The following is a 17993-nucleotide window of genomic DNA, read 5'->3' as shown; positions in this document are numbered from 1 at the left end:
TGTCACCAACATGTCTGCATGCTAGACATGCTGAATCTATACCTCGAGTTAGTGTATGGGGTGGTATTTTGTGTGATGGCAGGAGCACTCTCATGGTTATCCCATGCACCCTGGTTGCAAATCTGTACATCAATCTGGTGATTTGATCTGTTGTGCTGCCATTTATGAACAACATTTCAGGGGGTGTTTTCCAACATGATAACACTCGCACACATACCGCTGTAATAACCCAACATGCTCTGCAGTGTGTCGACATGTTGCCTTCACCTGCTTGATAACCAGATATGCCTCCAGTCATGCATATTTGAGACAACATCAGACGACAACACCAGCATCAACTACAAACATTAACCATCCCTGGATTGACTGACCAAGTACAACAGACATCAAGTTCCACACTACGAACTGACATCTGACACCTGTACAATACAATGCATGCGCATACGCATACTCGCATTCAACATCTGGCACTTACACTGGTTATTTATGTACCAGCATCTCACATTGAGAACAGCTTATCTCACACTTACTTTAGCGTATCTCGCACTTACTTTAATCTGTGATCTTGCAATGTTAATCACTTGTTACCTAGACAAATTTATTCCCTAAATTTCAGTACACTAAATTATTTTTTGGTGTTGTGAATTTTTCTCCATCAGTGTACATAAAGTTCAATATTCTTAACATACTTAAAGTATTCCAAATCTCAATCGATAAAAGCTGAACCTTTACAGGATCCGTTTGTTGTCTGTCAGTCAGTCAGTCAAGACCCCTTTACTCAGAAACAGGTATCAAGCTGAAATTTATGTCAGGTACTAGGGCTATGGTTCCTCGGTAGTGTAAAAAATATCGGCTTGTAAATCAATGCAGCCAAAAGATGTGGCCATTTATGCCAAATTTTGATACTCACCAACACACCCATCAAACCCTATAATGAACTATCTATAGGATGAGGCATTTAAAACTGTTTGTCAGAATATTTGGTGAAATACACATCAGATTAAAAAAAAGTGGTAATAAACATTGTTCACCTCCAGTAACATAAAGCTCGATCCCCCTGCACAACCCCCTGGGGGTGGGAGGTGCCTTTGAAATCTCAAGTAGGTACCCCTATTTTTTATTGCAGATTTGGATGCTCTATGAAAAAATATGCAGCTTTTATATGAAACATTTCTTTTGTTTCATGATAGATGGCACTGTACTCAGCAAACTTGTAAATGAGGTGACAGTGTCCTAAAACAGTACTACCTGAAACAAATACACATCCGATTAAGACAATCTGAGTACTTTTTTGATATTTTTGATAATGCTATCATGTGACACCTCCCACAAACACTGACTGTGATCATGCGCTCAGTCCACAGTCAGACTGAGCATCTGCCTTCAATGATTCGGACTGTACACATCTCATCGCAATTCTTCCACTATGCTAACGATTGCAGAGACAGCCGATATCATTGCTGCATACTTTGAGGCTCATAAAAACGTTGACAAAGCTCATCAAAGGTATGCTACTCTGTTCTCAAATAGGAATAGTCGTCTGCAATGGCATTTCACAGCGTTGTCTAGCTGTTTGCTGAAATGGGAAGCATTAAACCTAGAGAAAAAGTACAACCGTGGCCTGTGGCAAACGAAAATAACACTGGTAATGTTTTAGCTGTGGTAGCTGCAAATTCTCACATTAGTTCTCTGCAAATTGTGCAAGGTTCAAGAATTTCACAAAGAAGTGTTCTATGCATACTGCATGCATACAAATGGCATCCATTTCATTTATCGCTGCAAAAAGAACTGCAAGGTGATGATTTACACAATCACCTTCATTTCTGCAACTGGATACAGGAACAACTGGCAGTCAATGATAATTACATTGCACAGATATTTTTCTCAATGAATCACATTTTACGAATTGTGGGCATGTGAATCGATATAATATGCATTATTGGTCAATGGAGAATCCCCACTGAGTAAAGCAAGTTTAACATCAATGCCCATGGAGTGTCAACATTTGGTGTGGCATTTTAGGTTCGCATGTAACTGGCCCATACTTCATAGAAGGTAATCTGACTGCTCAAATTTACAGCGACATTGTGGATAATGTTTTACCCATACTAATGGACGAAGTTCCACTTCGAACAAGACTGGATATGTGGTTTTAACATGATGGAGCCCAGTGCATTATTCATGGCTAGCTCAAGAAGTTTTGAATCTAAACTATCCAGATTGATGGATTGGATGAGGTGGTCCTCAAATGTGGCCCACTTGTTCATCTTATTTGACTTCTGCTGATTTTTTCCAGAGACGATGGCTAAAAGAGAGCATTTACATGGATGTACCAAAAACCCCCGAAGATATGTGGCTGCAAATTCGCAATGAATGTGCAAACATTAGCGCAGACACACTAATACGTGTCGGATAGTCATTCAGATACAGAGTTGCAATGTGCATTAGAAACAATGGACAACATTTCAAACATTTGCTACCTTGAAACACTTGAGAGGCAAGGGGACTCTCAGTAATCGAGTACCCCAAGATAATGAGAGGCAAGGGGGCTCAGCAAAATCAAGCACCCAGAAGGGAACACACAACTACTATGTCCATGTCGTCATTCCTGGGTAATGCTAAATCTAGTCTAAGAATGCATCGTGGGAGGGTAGACTGTGTCACATGATAGCATTATACTGACCGTTTTGCAACAATTGTCACCCCATATTCATATGTGTCGATTTCAGCACCATTTATCATGGAACAAAGGAAATGTTTCATACAAATGTTACATATTTTTTCATGGAGAATCCAAAATAATAAAAAAATAAAAAAATAGGGGTTCCTATTTAAGATTTCAAAGTCGCCACTCCTGCCACCGGGTGTGGTGCAGAGGAGTTGAGTGTTAAAATGGATGTCCCGCTTTGAGGTGAACAACATTCATTACCACTTTTTTAAATCTAATGTGTATTTTGCCACATGTTTTTAGCCTGGTGGTTTTGTGGTTAAAAGCGTGCCTGGAAACCGAGAGATCATGGTGTCATCTCTTTCGGACAACAGATTTTCCAATCTTCATTTTGATCTGTCAACCACATCAAGAGTTGCCAGAAACAACACATGGTTCAGATTATATGTTAAACTATATGTCCCCTTTTGCCAGTTGGATAACTGGCACAAGAGACATGCGAGTCACCAATGTGGCATCCAACTGAAACAATTGCACCAGGCCATTGAACCACACAAAAATGTCAGCGTTATCAAAAAACATGATTAAGCTTTTATGGAACCCTCAGAGCTCAAATCCTACTTGCACTTGTCTGGTTTTTCTTCTTGACCTCACAACAATCCTGCTATACAAAAATGACTGAAAAATACAACTGGTCAAGTACCTGAGCACTTACTTTGAGGAGGAGGTGCAGGAAGAATTTAACACATGCAAATTCATACTTTTGTCCTATTTTAAAACAGCCTGTGCACTTCCTCCTGTCTTCTCCTCATCAACAATGGGAAGAGTAAACGCGGTCATGTTTAGACTGTAACCAGTAAACTAATGTGTTCATTTGATCATCGGGTTTTGGTAAATGACTTTTTTTCCTTTTTTAAATAAACTCATTCAACCTAAAACTAGAGACACAATGTACACTCACAGTTGTTATATTAATAACAACTTACCAGCACTGCTGTTGGCTTGATTTTATGTTCAGGTAATTTGCGAACGTAGCTTCCTTGCATGACGGCCATTGTCAAACCAATGACAAAAAACATCCAACCTTGTTGCATGGAAGTATAGTTGAACTTATGATGGGTCAAAAATGTCAGAGTAAACTCCAAACCAGAATACAAAAACAGATATACGAAGTAAATAAGACCCAAGGTTTGTAGCTTTCTTAAATCTGAAATGAAAATTAAACTATCACATACTTCAAGCATTATTTTAACAGGGCATATTAACTAACAAAATAAATTTCAATATTATTTGTAATTAGACCTAATGGTATCTCCAAACACATAATAAAGCCAACTGTAAGCGATAACCTTTAAGGCCATCAGTGAGTATGAAATCCTGATTGACTCAATTTTCATTACTCCCTTCCTGCATGTGTGCTGTCATCACCAGGAGAAATTTTAGTGTTTTAACACATTTATGATTTAAAAAGTTTTTTCAAATTATGGTTCTAGTGCATGCAGTTATCAAGGACATTCGTGGCTAGGTGCAACCACAGAAGGAAGTAACATATGGAGTTATCTTCCTCTATCCATAAGGAGCTACGGACACTTTCCTCAGTTTTGCTGATGTGTGAGCGAAACACACAGACAAATGAAACAACTAATGTTAGCAGTTATGGTTTAAAAACACATGTAATAGATACCAGTATTTATAGTGAAAAATCTACTTTTTATTCTTCCAGAATGCTCTATGTGCAAGAATGATTACTCTGTATGAAAAACATGAAGAATCTATTAATTGTGAAATGTCAACTTTCTCGGCCAGAAATGTCACAATAAAATTTTCTGGGCTATTATGCTCTGACTGAATGGATTTCACATATAAACTCAATGTTTTGTCCCCATTTGTGGAAGACATTTCCGAGGGGGATTGTAGCTTCTTCGAGTGCCCGATTCACACCCTGGGTTGCTACCGAGTCGGGTGTGAATCGGACACTCAAAGAAGCTACACTCCCCTTTGAAAATGTCTTTCACATATGGGGACAAAATATTGGTTTAAAATGCGAAATCCGTTCAACATTGGCATAACAGTCCAGAACATTTTAATAATTGTGAGTCAATCAATTTTGGCAAAAATAGGCACTGGGCTTCCCAGTGTATAACATACTGGCATCAGACAAAACGTTTATTTCCTTTCAAGAAATCCTCTGGAAGATCACCCTTGTACATACCACAGTATTTGACAAATTTCAACTTGATACCTCTACCAGTTCCTGAGAGAAAGGGGGCCTGCCGCCGTTGGATAAGCAGCTGAGCAGCAAGTCGTATACTCCTAGCTTACTCATTTGTTACATAGTTTAATTCTTAATTTCTTTGCGTGTTTTTGGTACTTGCATTGTTTAATTCATAAATTTCGGGCGTATTATAGTATTTGAGAGTGTAGCATCGCGTTTTAGTACCTGAAGAGTGTAATTTCGCTTAGTCTCCTTCCGCCGCCGAGCAGTGTCAGCAGTGCGCAAGTAGCAGCATTACTGCATTTACGAGGCAATCTTGTATTTTAATAACCGTTTAAATTTTGTCGATTTGTTTGCGCTCTCTGTAGATTAGTTCAGACGTTCTTTGCAAAACAGTTTTTAGCATGGATAGGGACTGCAACTGCTGTGTTCGGATGCAGGCTGAGTTGGCATCCCTTCGCTCCCAGCTTCAGGCAGTGTTGGCTTTGGTCACACAGCTTGAGACTGTTGCCAATGGGCATCACTGTGGGGGTCCGGATGGGGGTTTGTCGGGGACGGCCAGCTCGTCCCACGCATCCCCTGATCGGACTACGACTGTGGTTGCCCGGGATACTGCCCGCATTGAGGCTGATCCCTCACCTGTGGTAGAGTGGGAGGTCGTTTCAAGGTGTGGCAGGGGGCGAAAGACATTCCGGAGGGCTGAATGGAAAGCCTCTCCAGTTTGTCTGACGAACCGGTTTCAGCTCTGTCACAGGCTGATACTGATCTTCGGCCTGACACGGCTGCTTGTTCTGTTCCAGAGGTTGCCCCTCAGTCTGCAAGATCCGGGCAGTTGCAGAGGGTGGGCTTACTGGTAGTTGGGAGCTCCAACGTCAGGCGCGTAATGGGGCCCCTCAGGGAAATGGCAGCAAGAGAGGGGAAGAAAACCAATGTGCACTCCGTGTGCATACTGGGGGGAGTCATTCCAGATGTGGAAAGGGTCCTTCCGGATGCCATGAAGGGTACAGGGTGCACCCATCTGCAGGTGGTCGCTCATGTCGGCACCAATGATGTGTGTCGCTATGGATCGGAGGAAATCCTCTCTGGCTTCCGGCGGCTATCTGATTTGGTGAAGACTGCCAGTCTCGCTAGCAGGATGAAAGCAGAGCTCACCATCTGCAGCGTCGTCGACAGGACTGACTGCGGACCTTTGGTACAGAGCCGAGTTGAGGGTCTGAATCAGAGAATGAGACGGTTCTGCGACCGTGTGGGCTGCAGATTCCTCGACTTGCGCCATAGGGTGGTGGGGTTTCGGGTTCCGCTGGATAGATCAGGAGTCCACTACACGAAAAAAGCGGCTACACGGGTAGCAGGGGTCGTGTGGCGTGGGCTGGGCGGTTTTTTAGGTTAGATGGCCTTGGGCAAGTACAGAAAGGGCAACAGCCTCAACGGATGCGGGGCAAAGTCAGGACATGCGGGGACCAAGCAGCAATCGGTATTGTAATTGTCAACTGTCGAAGCTGCGTTGGTAAAGTACCGGAACTTCAAGCGCTGATAGAAAGCACCGAAGCTGAAATCGTTATAGGTACAGAAAGCTGGCTTAAGCCAGAGATAAATTCTGCCGAAATTTTTACAAAGGTACAGACGGTGTTTAGAAAGGATAGATTGCATGCAACCGGTGGTGGAGTGTTCGTCGCTGTTAGTAGTAGTTTATCCTGCAGTGAAGTAGAAGTGGATAGTTCCTGTGAATTATTATGGGTGGAGGTTACACTAAACAACCGAACTAGGTTAATAATTGGCTCCTTTTACCGACCTCCCGACTCAGCAGCATTAGTGGCAGAACAACTGAGAGAAAATTTGGAATACATTTCACATAAATTTTCTCAGCATGTTATAGTCTTAGGTGGAGATTTCAATTTACCAGATATAGACTGGGACACTCAGATGTTTAGGATGGGTGGTAGGGACAGAGCATCGAGTGACATTATACTGAGTGCACTATCCGAAAATTACCTTGAGCAATTAAACAGAGAGCCGACTCGTGGAGATAACATCTTGGACCTACTGATAACAAACAGACCCGAACTTTTCAACCCTGTAAGCGCAGAACAGGGAATCAGTGATCATAAGGCCGTTGCAGCATCCCTGAATATGGAAGTTAATAGGAATATAAAAAAAGGGAGGAAGGTTTATCTGTTTAGCAAGAGTAATAGAAGGCAGATTTCAGACTACCTAACAGATCAAAACGAAAATTTCTGTTCCGCCACTGACAATGTTGAGTGTTTATGGAAAAAGTTCAAGGCAATCGTAAAATGCGTTTTAGACAGGTACGTGCCGAGAAACTGTGAGGGACGGGAAAAACCCACCGTGGTACAACAACAAAGTTAGGAAACTACTGCGAAAGCAAAGAGAGCTCCACTCCAAGTTTAAACGCAGCCAAAATCTCTCAGACAAACAGAAGCTAAACGATGTCAAAGTTAGCGTAAGGAGGGCTATGCGTGAAGCGTTCATTGAATTCGAAAGTAAAATTCTATGTACCGACTTGACAGAAAATCCTAGGAAGTTCTGGTCTTACGTTAAATCAGTAAGTGGCTCGAAACAGCATATCCAGACACTACGGGATGATGATGGCATTGAAACACAGGATGACACGCGTAAAGCTGAAATACTAAACACCTTTTTCCAAAGCTGTTTCACAGAGGAAGACCGCACTGCAGTTCCTTCTCTAAATCCTCGCACAAACGAAAAAATGGCTGACATCGAAATAAGTGTCCAAGGAATTGAAAAGCAACTGGAATCGCTCAATAGAGGAAAGTCCACTGGACCTGACGGGATACCAATTCGATTCTACACAGAGTACGCGAAAGAACTTGCCCCCCTTCTAACAGCCGTGTACCTCAAGTCTCTAGAGGAACGGAGGGTTCCAAATGATTGGAAAAGAGCACAGATAGTCCTAGTCTTCAAGAAGGGTCGTCGAGCAGATGCGCAAAACTATAGACCTATATCTCTTACGTCGATCTCTTGTAGAATTTTAGAACATGTTTTTTGCTCGCGTATCATGTCATTTCTGGAAACCCAGAATCTACTATGTAGGAATCAACATGGATTCCGGAAACAGCGATCGTGTGAGACCCAACTCGCCTTATTTGTTCATGAGACCCAGAAAATATTAGATACAGGCTCCCAGGTAGATGCTATTTTTCTTAACTTCCGGAAGGCGTTCGATACAGTTCCGCACTGTCGCCTGATAAACAAAGTAAGAGCCTACGGAATATCAGACCAGCTGTGTGGCTGGATTGAAGAGTTTTTAGCAAACAGAACACAGCATGTTGTTATCAATGGAGAGACGTCTACAGACGTTAAAGTAACCTCTGGCGTGCCACAGGGGAGTGTTATGGGACCATTGCTTTTCACAATATATATAAATGACTTAGTAGATAGTGTCGGAAGTTCCATGCGGCTTTTCGCGGATGATGCTGTAGTATACAGAGAAGTTGCAGCATTAGAAAATTGTAGCGAAATGCAGGAAGATCTGCTGCGGATAGGCACTTGGTGCAGGGAGTGGCAACTGACCCTTAACATGGACAAATGTAACGTATTGCGAATACATAGAAAGAAGGATCCTTTATTGTATGATTATATGATAGCGGAACAAACACTGGTAGCAGTTACTTCTGTAAAATATCTGGGAGTATGCGTGCGGAACGATTTGAAGTGGAATGATCATATAAAATTAATTGTTGGTAAGGCGGGTACCAGGTTGAGATTCATTGGGAGAGTGCTTAGAAAATGTAGTCCATCAACAAAGGAGGTGGCTTACAAAACACTCGTTCGACCTATACTTGAGTATTGCTCATCAGTGTGGGATCCGTACCAGATCGGTCTGACGGAGGAGATACAGAAGATCCAAAGAAGAGCGGCGCGTTTCGTCACAGGGTTATTTGGTAACCGTGACAGCGTTACGGAGATGTTTAATAAACTCAAGTGGCAGACTCTGCAAGAGAGGCGCTCTGCATCGCGGTGTAGCTTGCTCGCCAGGTTTCGAGAGGGTGCGTTTCTGGATGAGGTATCGAATATATTGCTTCCCCCTACTTATACCTCCCGAGGAGATCACGAATGTAAAATTAGAGAGATTAGAGCGCGCACGGAGGCTTTCAGACAGTCGTTCTTCCCGCGAACCATACGCGACTGGAACAGGAAAGGGAGGTAATGACAGTGGCACGTAAAGTGCCCTCCGCCACACACCGTTGGGTGGCTTGCGGAGTATCAATGTATATGTAGATGTAGATGGAAGCCAAGTTATCATGTAAGGGTTTCGCTTTTACTGAAAGTCATGGAAGCCTAGACAAAGAGAACACAGTTCAGACAAACAAATACCTTGTAGAGTGAAGAATCCATAGCAGGAAAATTTCAATTGACAGAGACAATTGCTCATCATATCAGGTCATTTGTTATCATTCTTCCTGAAGTTTTTTCGTAACATCTTAACATCTTGTTACGATACTTCACAGAACAACACAAAAATAACATTATCCGATTTCAGGAGATCTGTCAAGCGACAAATAAACCTGTTGTCAGAAATGAAGATAGAGACTTTTTCCATCAGTATCCACATGATATTCAGTATTAATCCCACCCACTCTTGCCATATTCCTCAAAACTGGAACTGATCTCTAAGAGAGGTACCTACAGTAGTGCAAGTCTTATTGCATGCTGGTAGTGTCAAGTGTGACGTCATAATGATGTGTACATGCTGTATCGAAGACGACAGAGACCATATATTGACTTCCGTGGTCATCTGAGGTGCTAAACTGCAGTAGCCATTTTTGCAGACAAATTAAAGGAGCAGCTGATTATATCATCAATTGGTATATTCACTGCAATTTTGGAAGCTATTTATGTCTTTATTTTCATTGAAAAGGTGAACCTGCAAACTTTTGGGAAAAAAATGAGTTTAATATGCTTTGTAATTAGTAAATTTGATAGTCCATGTATCAGCATCTCAGTGGCCAGTCTGTCAAGTGAAGTTATTTGGTGAAAGAAGTCCCATGTTTGGAACTACTGAGGTTTTTTTTTTGTTTGTTTTTAATGCAAAAAATTGCTGCCAAGTAGCATTGTGGAATGGAGTCTACATTAAACTCAACACAAGTAGGGAACTGCCTTTAGAAATGAATCAGTTGTTAAAATTAAATACAAACGTTTAACACCAAGCTATATATTCTCTCAAATGTTAACCAGTTACACACATCACGTACGTAAATACAAAGTTTTGTTAACATTACTTATCACACTCCTAAAAGCTTGAGCATGACTAATGACAATGTGTTTGAGAAAAGTAGTCTGCCCTGACACATGAAACATGGATGCAGACGGGCACAACATGCCACAGATTATTTTTCCAGTTAATTTAATATCTTCACCCAATTTTCCTCAGAAACAGCATAGTTCAATCCAGTACTCATCATCATTTGGCAACTGCAATTAAAGTACTATTGCAAATTTTAAAATGTGTTGAATGTTAAATGAGTAATCTTAACAAATCTTTGCAGTTTACTGATATAAGAACCATTTTCAAATATTGTCAGCTCAGTGATCACTTCAAGCTGGTATTTGAGAAAAAAATACTTCTGTCACCTATTTTCTGCAAAAATACTACACCTATCATGTACATAGGAACTAAATGAGATGTTACATTTAGCATTAGATGAGACTAATGACTTCTCTGATGTCTCACAGCAAGTAAATCGGACTAGCACCAGTCTCTCTCCACAATGAGACTGGAAATCTGAAGTGTGAAGTATGTTTGGAGATCAGATTCAATACCTCTTACTAATAAACTAACAGTACTGGGACAACTTCTGACACTGATGCAGCTCTTCAATGATATTTGTACTTGGTTGACAATATGTAGGATATACTTTGGTGTTAGACATTTCAATCTTTAATTTTGACAACTGAATCTTTTCTAAAAGTAATTCCCTACTTGTGATGAGGTAAGAAAAAACATGGTTTCCATTCCATGCTGCACACTGCTACTTGGAGACAAGTTTCACCTTTAAACGAATTTGACACTCAGTAGCTTTGAACTATCATTGCAAAACTCTGTTTAATTGACGAGGAACTGTGAAGCTGATTGAACTAGCTCTCAAATTTACAATTTACAAAGTGTATTGTGAGCTCTTTTTTCCAAAATTTGGCAGGTTTGTATTCTCAAAAGGAAATAAAGACGTCAATAGCTTCCAAAATTGCAGTGAATATACCAACTGAGGATATAATCAGTTGCTCCTTTAATTTGTCTGCAAAAATGGCTGCCGCAGTTTAGCATCTCCAACACTCATGAAAGTCGATACATGGTCTCTGTCGTTCTCGATACAGCGTGTACACATAATAATGACATCACGGCATGGCTCTGCCAATGTGCAATAAGATTCACCTACCAGAAGTATCACAAAAATTTAAAAACATAGACTCGGGTAGAGGTAGTAAGTGCTGACTGTCTTACTTGCTAGGTTGTCACCAAGGCTGTAAACTATCTTGTGGAAGGCATAATTCACGTAAGGCAACGAATATAATTATTTCTATTGAAACTTCAAATCAGGATTATTGTTAGGGATAGAATAATGCTACATTTCCCACTTTCCAAGATCTTGGCAATAGAAGTACATGGATAAGATGACCCGGGCCACTTCGAGCCAGGAGCCTCCAACATCCTCTGCGAAGAAGATGCATAGGCACAATACCCATGACTGAGAAGAGGTGCCTTAAAAATTACACAGAACTCTGCCAGTTCACCAAGTCATCATAGCACAGTATTGCTTAAAAACTGACCATATTGTGGACTATGAAAAGCCAAAGGTACTTCAACAATCCTCTTTCTGAGACTGTGTGTGCCTAAAGAAGCGAAAGAAATTAATCTTGAGCAGTATCAGATAAAGACAGTCTTTACAGGACATGATATTCTACGCTTGAGGGCACAATGTGAAGTGGTATGAGAGAGCTCGGCGCCATTATCCCCAGTGCAGCTCATGCCACCTGCTGATATGCACCTTATCTCCACATTTGCTGATGAAAGAGCATAAGAAATATTTCCCATCACATACCCCTCATGAGCAAAATATTTTGCTCAGCAGTAAACATTTGAGGATGTACAATACATATGTGGTACTTGCAGCATTTAGTGGCCAGGGTCAACTGTCGAAATACAATGTGTATGAGGAAGAAAACGTTGTGCAAACTGTGGTGAAGAATAGCAAAGTGAGCACCAGGTTTCTGGGTGCTGAATTAGGAATGCCCCAAAGGTCGATAGTACAAATACTGCACAGACTACCAGCAGAGCTTTTACTTCTGCAGCTACACTGTATGTCATGAGAAGCAAGGCCCATCATTTTTCAAGAACTAATGGAGTTTCTTCAGCAGGGGGATGCAGAACATTCTCACAATACACACATGTGGGCAGAAGAAAACTCTCACAACACAAAAGTACAGAAGCACGAACAGAAGTATGGTGTCAGCATCATCGTTCAATTGGGCCACATGTGCAACCACCAAGTTTGGCCTAATTTGTGTAGTTTATGCACAAGAAAGCTTCTGCCCCTTCTATGGGTCAAGACAGTGCCAACTGAACAAGTCCTTTCCTTTTAAGTGGATCTGTAGTGGGCCTTATGGCAAGCCAAAGTACCTGAATTCATTTATTTTCTGTAGGGCTACTCGAAAGCCTAATTTATGAACATGTCTGACATTGTCAGTGTGGGAGTGGATGGGAGGGGCTGAGGGAACGGAGGGATGCGAGCAGCTGAGGTAGGGGAGGGAGGTGGGGGAGGGGAGGGGGGTGAGGGAGGAAGGGGGTGAGGGAGGGGAGATAGGAGGGTGAGGGAGGGGAGATAGGAGGGGGAGGGAGGGGAGATAGGAGGGGGAGGGAGGGGAGATAGGAGGGGGAGGGAGGGGAGATAGGAGGGGGAGGGAGGGGAGATAGGAGGGGGAGGGAGGGGAGATAGGAGGGGGAGGGAGGGGAGATAGGAGGGGGAGGGAGGGGAGATAGGAGGGGGAGGGAGGGGAGATAGGAGGGGGAGGGAGGGGAGATAGGAGGGGGAGGGAGGGGAGATAGGAGGGGGAGGGAGGGGGATGGAGGAGGATGGAGGGGAGGGGGATGGAGGGGAGGGAGAGGGCAAGGGAGGGGGAAGGAGGGGAGGGGGGAGGAGGGGAGGGGGGAGGAGGGGAGGGGGAAGGAGGGGAGGGGGAAGGAGGGGAGGGGGAAGGAGGGGAGGGGGAAGGAGGGGAGGGGGGAGGGGAGGGGGGAGGGGAGGGGGGAGAATGAGGAGAGAGGAATGAGGATGGGGTTTGGCATTATCTCTTGATGATCACAACATGAAAAAAAGCTATTTTATGAGTTGTGCTTGTAACTGCATGTATAACACTAGGCATTAAACATTTCTCCTTAGAACAAGAATCACTCCAAGCATCCAGTGGAGAGTGACCTTAGGGATGTAAAAAGATGTCAGACATATATTATATTTAATTATCTGTTGTAAACTACATTTAATTTAAGTGTAGTACAATTAAATTAACACAATCAGAAAGTCATTTAATACAGTTTAAAACTTCAATAAATTTCTTACATGACATTTTATATGCTCTGGCAAGTTGTTAGTATTTAATTCACCATATCATCTTTCTTCATACACAGATCTTGTCTACTATCTAGAATATTACCATACAGAATTTCATTCTGAATTTATTGAGTTCTTTACCTTCTTTTGAGATGTTTTTAACAGCTCTGAAGAGAAATAAATCCGGAATGCTGATGTATGCAGCTGCTTGGCCTAAGCTTCCAGCCACCGAACTTGCCCTTTTGTTCTGATGAAAAAATAAAAAACACACAATCCTAATACATTCTCATATAAGAAAGTAAAATATCTGCAATGCCCTAGTTTTTGAAATGAAGACTGATCATTAGTTACCTCATCACTGTTATCAGTAGCAGCAGCTGATCAAGTAGCATAATCCATATGTATTATAAAAATATACATATACTATGTGATCAAAAGAATCCAACATTTGGCTGAAAAGGACTTACAAGTTAGTGGCACCCTCCATCAGTAATGCTGGAATTCAATATGGTGTTGGCCCACCCTTAGCCTTGATGGCAGCTTTCACTCTCACAGGCTTGCACTCAATCAGGTGCTGTAAGGTTTCTTGGGGAATGGCAACCCATTCTTCACAGAGTGCTGCACTGAGGAGAGGTACCGATGTCTGTCGGTGAGGCCTGATACGAAGTCAGCATTCCGAAACATCCCCAAAGTGTTCTATATGATTCGTGTCAGGACTTTGTGCAGGCCAGTCCATTACAGGGATGTTCTGTTGTGTAACCACTCCGCCACAGGCCGTGCATTATGAACAGCTGTTCGATCGTGTTGAAAGACACGATCGCCATCCCCAAATTGCTCTTCAACAGTGGGAAGCAAGAAGGTGCTTAAAGCATCAATGTAGGCCTGTGCTGTGGTAGTGTCACACAAAACAACAAGGGGCTCAAGCCCCCTCCATGAAAAACATGACCACACCATAACACCACCACCTCCGAATTCTACTGTTGGCACTAAACAAGCTGGCAGATGATGATCACTGGGCATTCACCATACCTACAACCTGCCATCGGATCGTCACATTGTGTACCGTGATTCGTCACTCCACACAACGTTTTCCCACTGTCCAATCATCCAATGTTTATGCTCCTTACACCAAGCGAGGCATCGTTTGGCATTTACCGGCGTGATTTGTGGCTTATTAGCAGCCGCTCAACCACAAAACGCAAGTTTTCTCAACTCCCGCCTAACTGTCATAGTACTTGCAGTGGATTCTGATGCAGTTTGGAATTTATGTGTGACAATCTGGATAGGTGTCTGCCTATTACACATTACGACCCTCTTCAACTATTGGCAGTCTCTCTCAGTCAACAGATGATGTCGGCCTGTCCGCTTTTGTGCTGTATGTGTCCCTTCACGTTTCCACTTCACTATCACATCGGAAATAGTGGACTTAGGGATGTTTAGGAGTGTGGAAAACTCGTGTACAGACATATGATGCAAGTGATACCAAATCACCTGACCATGTTCAAAGTCCGGGAGTTCTGCACAGTGCCCCAATCTGCTCTCTCACGATGTCTAATGAGTACTGAGGTTGCTGATATGGAGTACCTGGCAGCACAATGCACCTAATATGAAAAAACATGTTTTTGGGGGTGTCTAGATAATTTTTATCACATAGTGTATGTATGTATGTATGTATGTATGTACGTACGTACGTACTCCTAAACCACTGGATCGATTTGAACCAGACTTTGTACATGTATCACTTACTGTCTGGAAAGAAATGCTGTGGGGGAAGAACCACCTACTTATCAAAGGGATGTGTGTGGAAAAGATTCTCGCTGATGCCCCCTCCCCCACAGCGAAAGGAAAAAGGTTAATGGCTTACTACATTATCACCACAATGCAGTAAAACTGCCACATCAGGCATAATATTTTAATTTATTGCTTCTTTACTACTAACTGTTCATGACACCTTTTGCAGACAGTATTCACATATACCATTGAATGTACATGCAGAATCATAGGATTGAAGACACACAGCTCAGGAGATAAGATATCAAACATTGAGCTATGTGAAAACAAAACTGCACAGCAAAATTTGCTAGTGATAGCTGAAATATACATACCCAACAGCTGGAACCCCCTCATCCTTACCCCCTTCCCAATCCACACATTCTTGTAAAGAAAAACTGACAGCTCCAAATAATAGGATAATTTTTTTTTTTGTCTACCAGCAGTACTTTGAATACCTACCTCCTGAAAGTAAGTACTGGCCAACCATTGTCTCTCTTTGTAATGTTAGTTTTCTCAAGTGATTGTTTTTGTTTGATACAAATAGCACAACGAACAGAAACATATACATACCAAGACAAACCTCTCAATAGGATGAAGTGGCAATTAAAAACTTAGTGGAAACAGAGAATTCAAGCTCAGAATGAGAGAGGAAATCAGCTGTGACATTTTCAGAGGAATCATTGTGACTTTTGCCTTAAGTCATTCAGAAGAATCTTTAATCTGGATGACCAGTTAAGGATTTGAAATGTATTCTTCACAAATGTGTGTCTTATTTTCAGATGTCACAACCACAGTACCACCTAGCTGTCACAAAAGAATAACTATTCGATACAATTTACTTGAGACAATTTTAACAGACAAAGAACTGAAGTATCTACTAATAACTGAAGCTAATTATTTAGGTACAAGGCAAGCAACTTAGCACTGCTGATGTACTTCTTCATGCTTTCCGGCGATCTGATGTCAACTTAGCGCTCTTCTACAAATCAAAAGACTAATACAGAAACAGGGTTGTAGCAGATAGAATGTACGTCAATGATAAAATCAACACATTATGGACTACTGAAATGATATGGCATTTTAGAATCCAGTTTAATCTAGTTTTAAAATATTAGTAAATATATGGAAAAATAGGAAGCAAATTCCATACGCTAAGGCTACATGGAAACTACAAGATGAAATATGAATGCTGAAATGATAGCACAAGTCATACTATCATATTTACTAAACTGTAGGTTTCATAATGAAATAAATGAAACCGTGGCTGAGCAGTTTTAAATCCACTCTAAACTCTCCAACACTTACAATGGCTGCCAATCTTCACACCCATCTGAATTCTCTACTCTGTCTGATGTCAGTAAATTTAAGACTAATGCCACAAAGACAGTGATACTGGCATCAACATTAATGGTAATGTATTACTGTGATTTACTCAAGAATGTGACTTTTCACTGCACTATTGGCTGGAGAATAATTTTTATTTACCTTATTCCATGCGATAAAACATTATGAGGGGAACCTTTAAAATTATTCTTTTGAAAATATTAATTTTGTGCTAGACAAATAGGATAACAACAAACACTAGTGTGCTAAGGGCACCAAAATAGATTGCCTTCAGAATCAACAAGGCTTAACTTCGAAACACTACATTTGAAGTAAATGAAAGTAACAAAATTTCTATAGGCTGGCAACAACACATCAAAATGTGAAATGAAACAATAAGATTCAACCACAAGTGAAAATAGTACATAGAACGTGAAATATTTGTGTGATTCACAGTTGAAGTGTCATAACAGAAAAAATAAGGTCATAAGGAGGATGCAGACACCTTGCATTGTAGCTGGTCTGCAAAGAAGGTGTAGATGTAACATACAAACATGTAACAAAGCAGTAGCAGGATAAAAAAATTAAAGGTGTGAAAATGAACCAACTTTTGGGCCCAGTGGCTCCTCCTCTTGGCAGAAGGGAGGATGGGAACGGAAAAGGAATGAAGGAAAAGGACTGGTGAAGTTTAGGAAGGGGCAAGAGTTATGGAAAAAATAACCAATAAATCTGGGTCAAGGGTGACTTGCTCAATGAGTAATCTCCCCTGATCCAGTGTTCTGGGCAACATTTCTGTAACTGGCCCCCTTTCCTAAATCTCACTAGTCCTTTTCCTTTCCTTCAATCCTTTTGCCATGAGGAGAGGTGGTGAAAGTCTGTACCACTGATAGAGGAGTAGTTATGTGTATATTTGTATCGTACTGCAATGTTGTTAGTGCTCACTGCAATGTATGATGGGAAGGGAAGAGGGTACGTCAACTGTTGGCTCCATGCAGCCAATGAAGGAGCAGTTGACAGAGAGAACTGTCACATTTTCACATCAATGTATCACAATCTCTGAAATTGTTACATTCTGAAGAAATGGGCAAATATTTAGACAGCCAAGATTATTGATTTAATTTAAGCTGTGCTAGTATGTACCAACCTAAAAACAACCACGTAATTTGTGACATTCAAAAGAATCAAATATATGCAACAACAAAGTTCATTAATTTAATTTTTGTGAGTAACACTATCTTATTCAAACTTAGCCTAAAACTTGGGATAAGCTACAAATCAGTCTCAGCACAACCAAGTTTTTTCAGCTTTCACATTAATTGGCTTCACCAACACACAATCCTTTTTTCATTCCATATTATGGTGCAGACATTGATTATTTTTGTTCATAAACAAAATAAATATTTTTTCCACAAGACAATTTTATGTTCAG

General features: G+C 41.4%; 1 protein-coding gene across 6 annotated transcripts in view; it reads right to left on the bottom strand.

Annotated features, from left to right (window-relative positions):
• The window catches only part of LOC126481082 (major facilitator superfamily domain-containing protein 10), a 159113-nt gene that overhangs the window by 68045 nt on the left and 73075 nt on the right, over positions 1 to 17993 (bottom strand). For all 6 annotated transcript variants that reach the window (XM_050104575.1, XM_050104576.1, XM_050104577.1 and 3 more), the window contains 2 exons: positions 13610 to 13715; positions 3655 to 3875 (listed from right to left, as the gene is read on the bottom strand). In XM_050104575.1, coding sequence (XP_049960532.1) covers positions 3655 to 3875; positions 13610 to 13715 — 327 coding nt within the window. The remainder of the gene's footprint in view (positions 1 to 3654; positions 3876 to 13609; positions 13716 to 17993) is intronic.

Source organism: Schistocerca serialis, chromosome 5, assembly GCF_023864345.2.
Source record: "Schistocerca serialis cubense isolate TAMUIC-IGC-003099 chromosome 5, iqSchSeri2.2, whole genome shotgun sequence".
In the NCBI taxonomy this organism is placed as follows: Eukaryota; Metazoa; Arthropoda; class Insecta; order Orthoptera; family Acrididae; genus Schistocerca; species Schistocerca serialis.
This window is presented reverse-complemented; position numbering and strand designations above follow the sequence as displayed.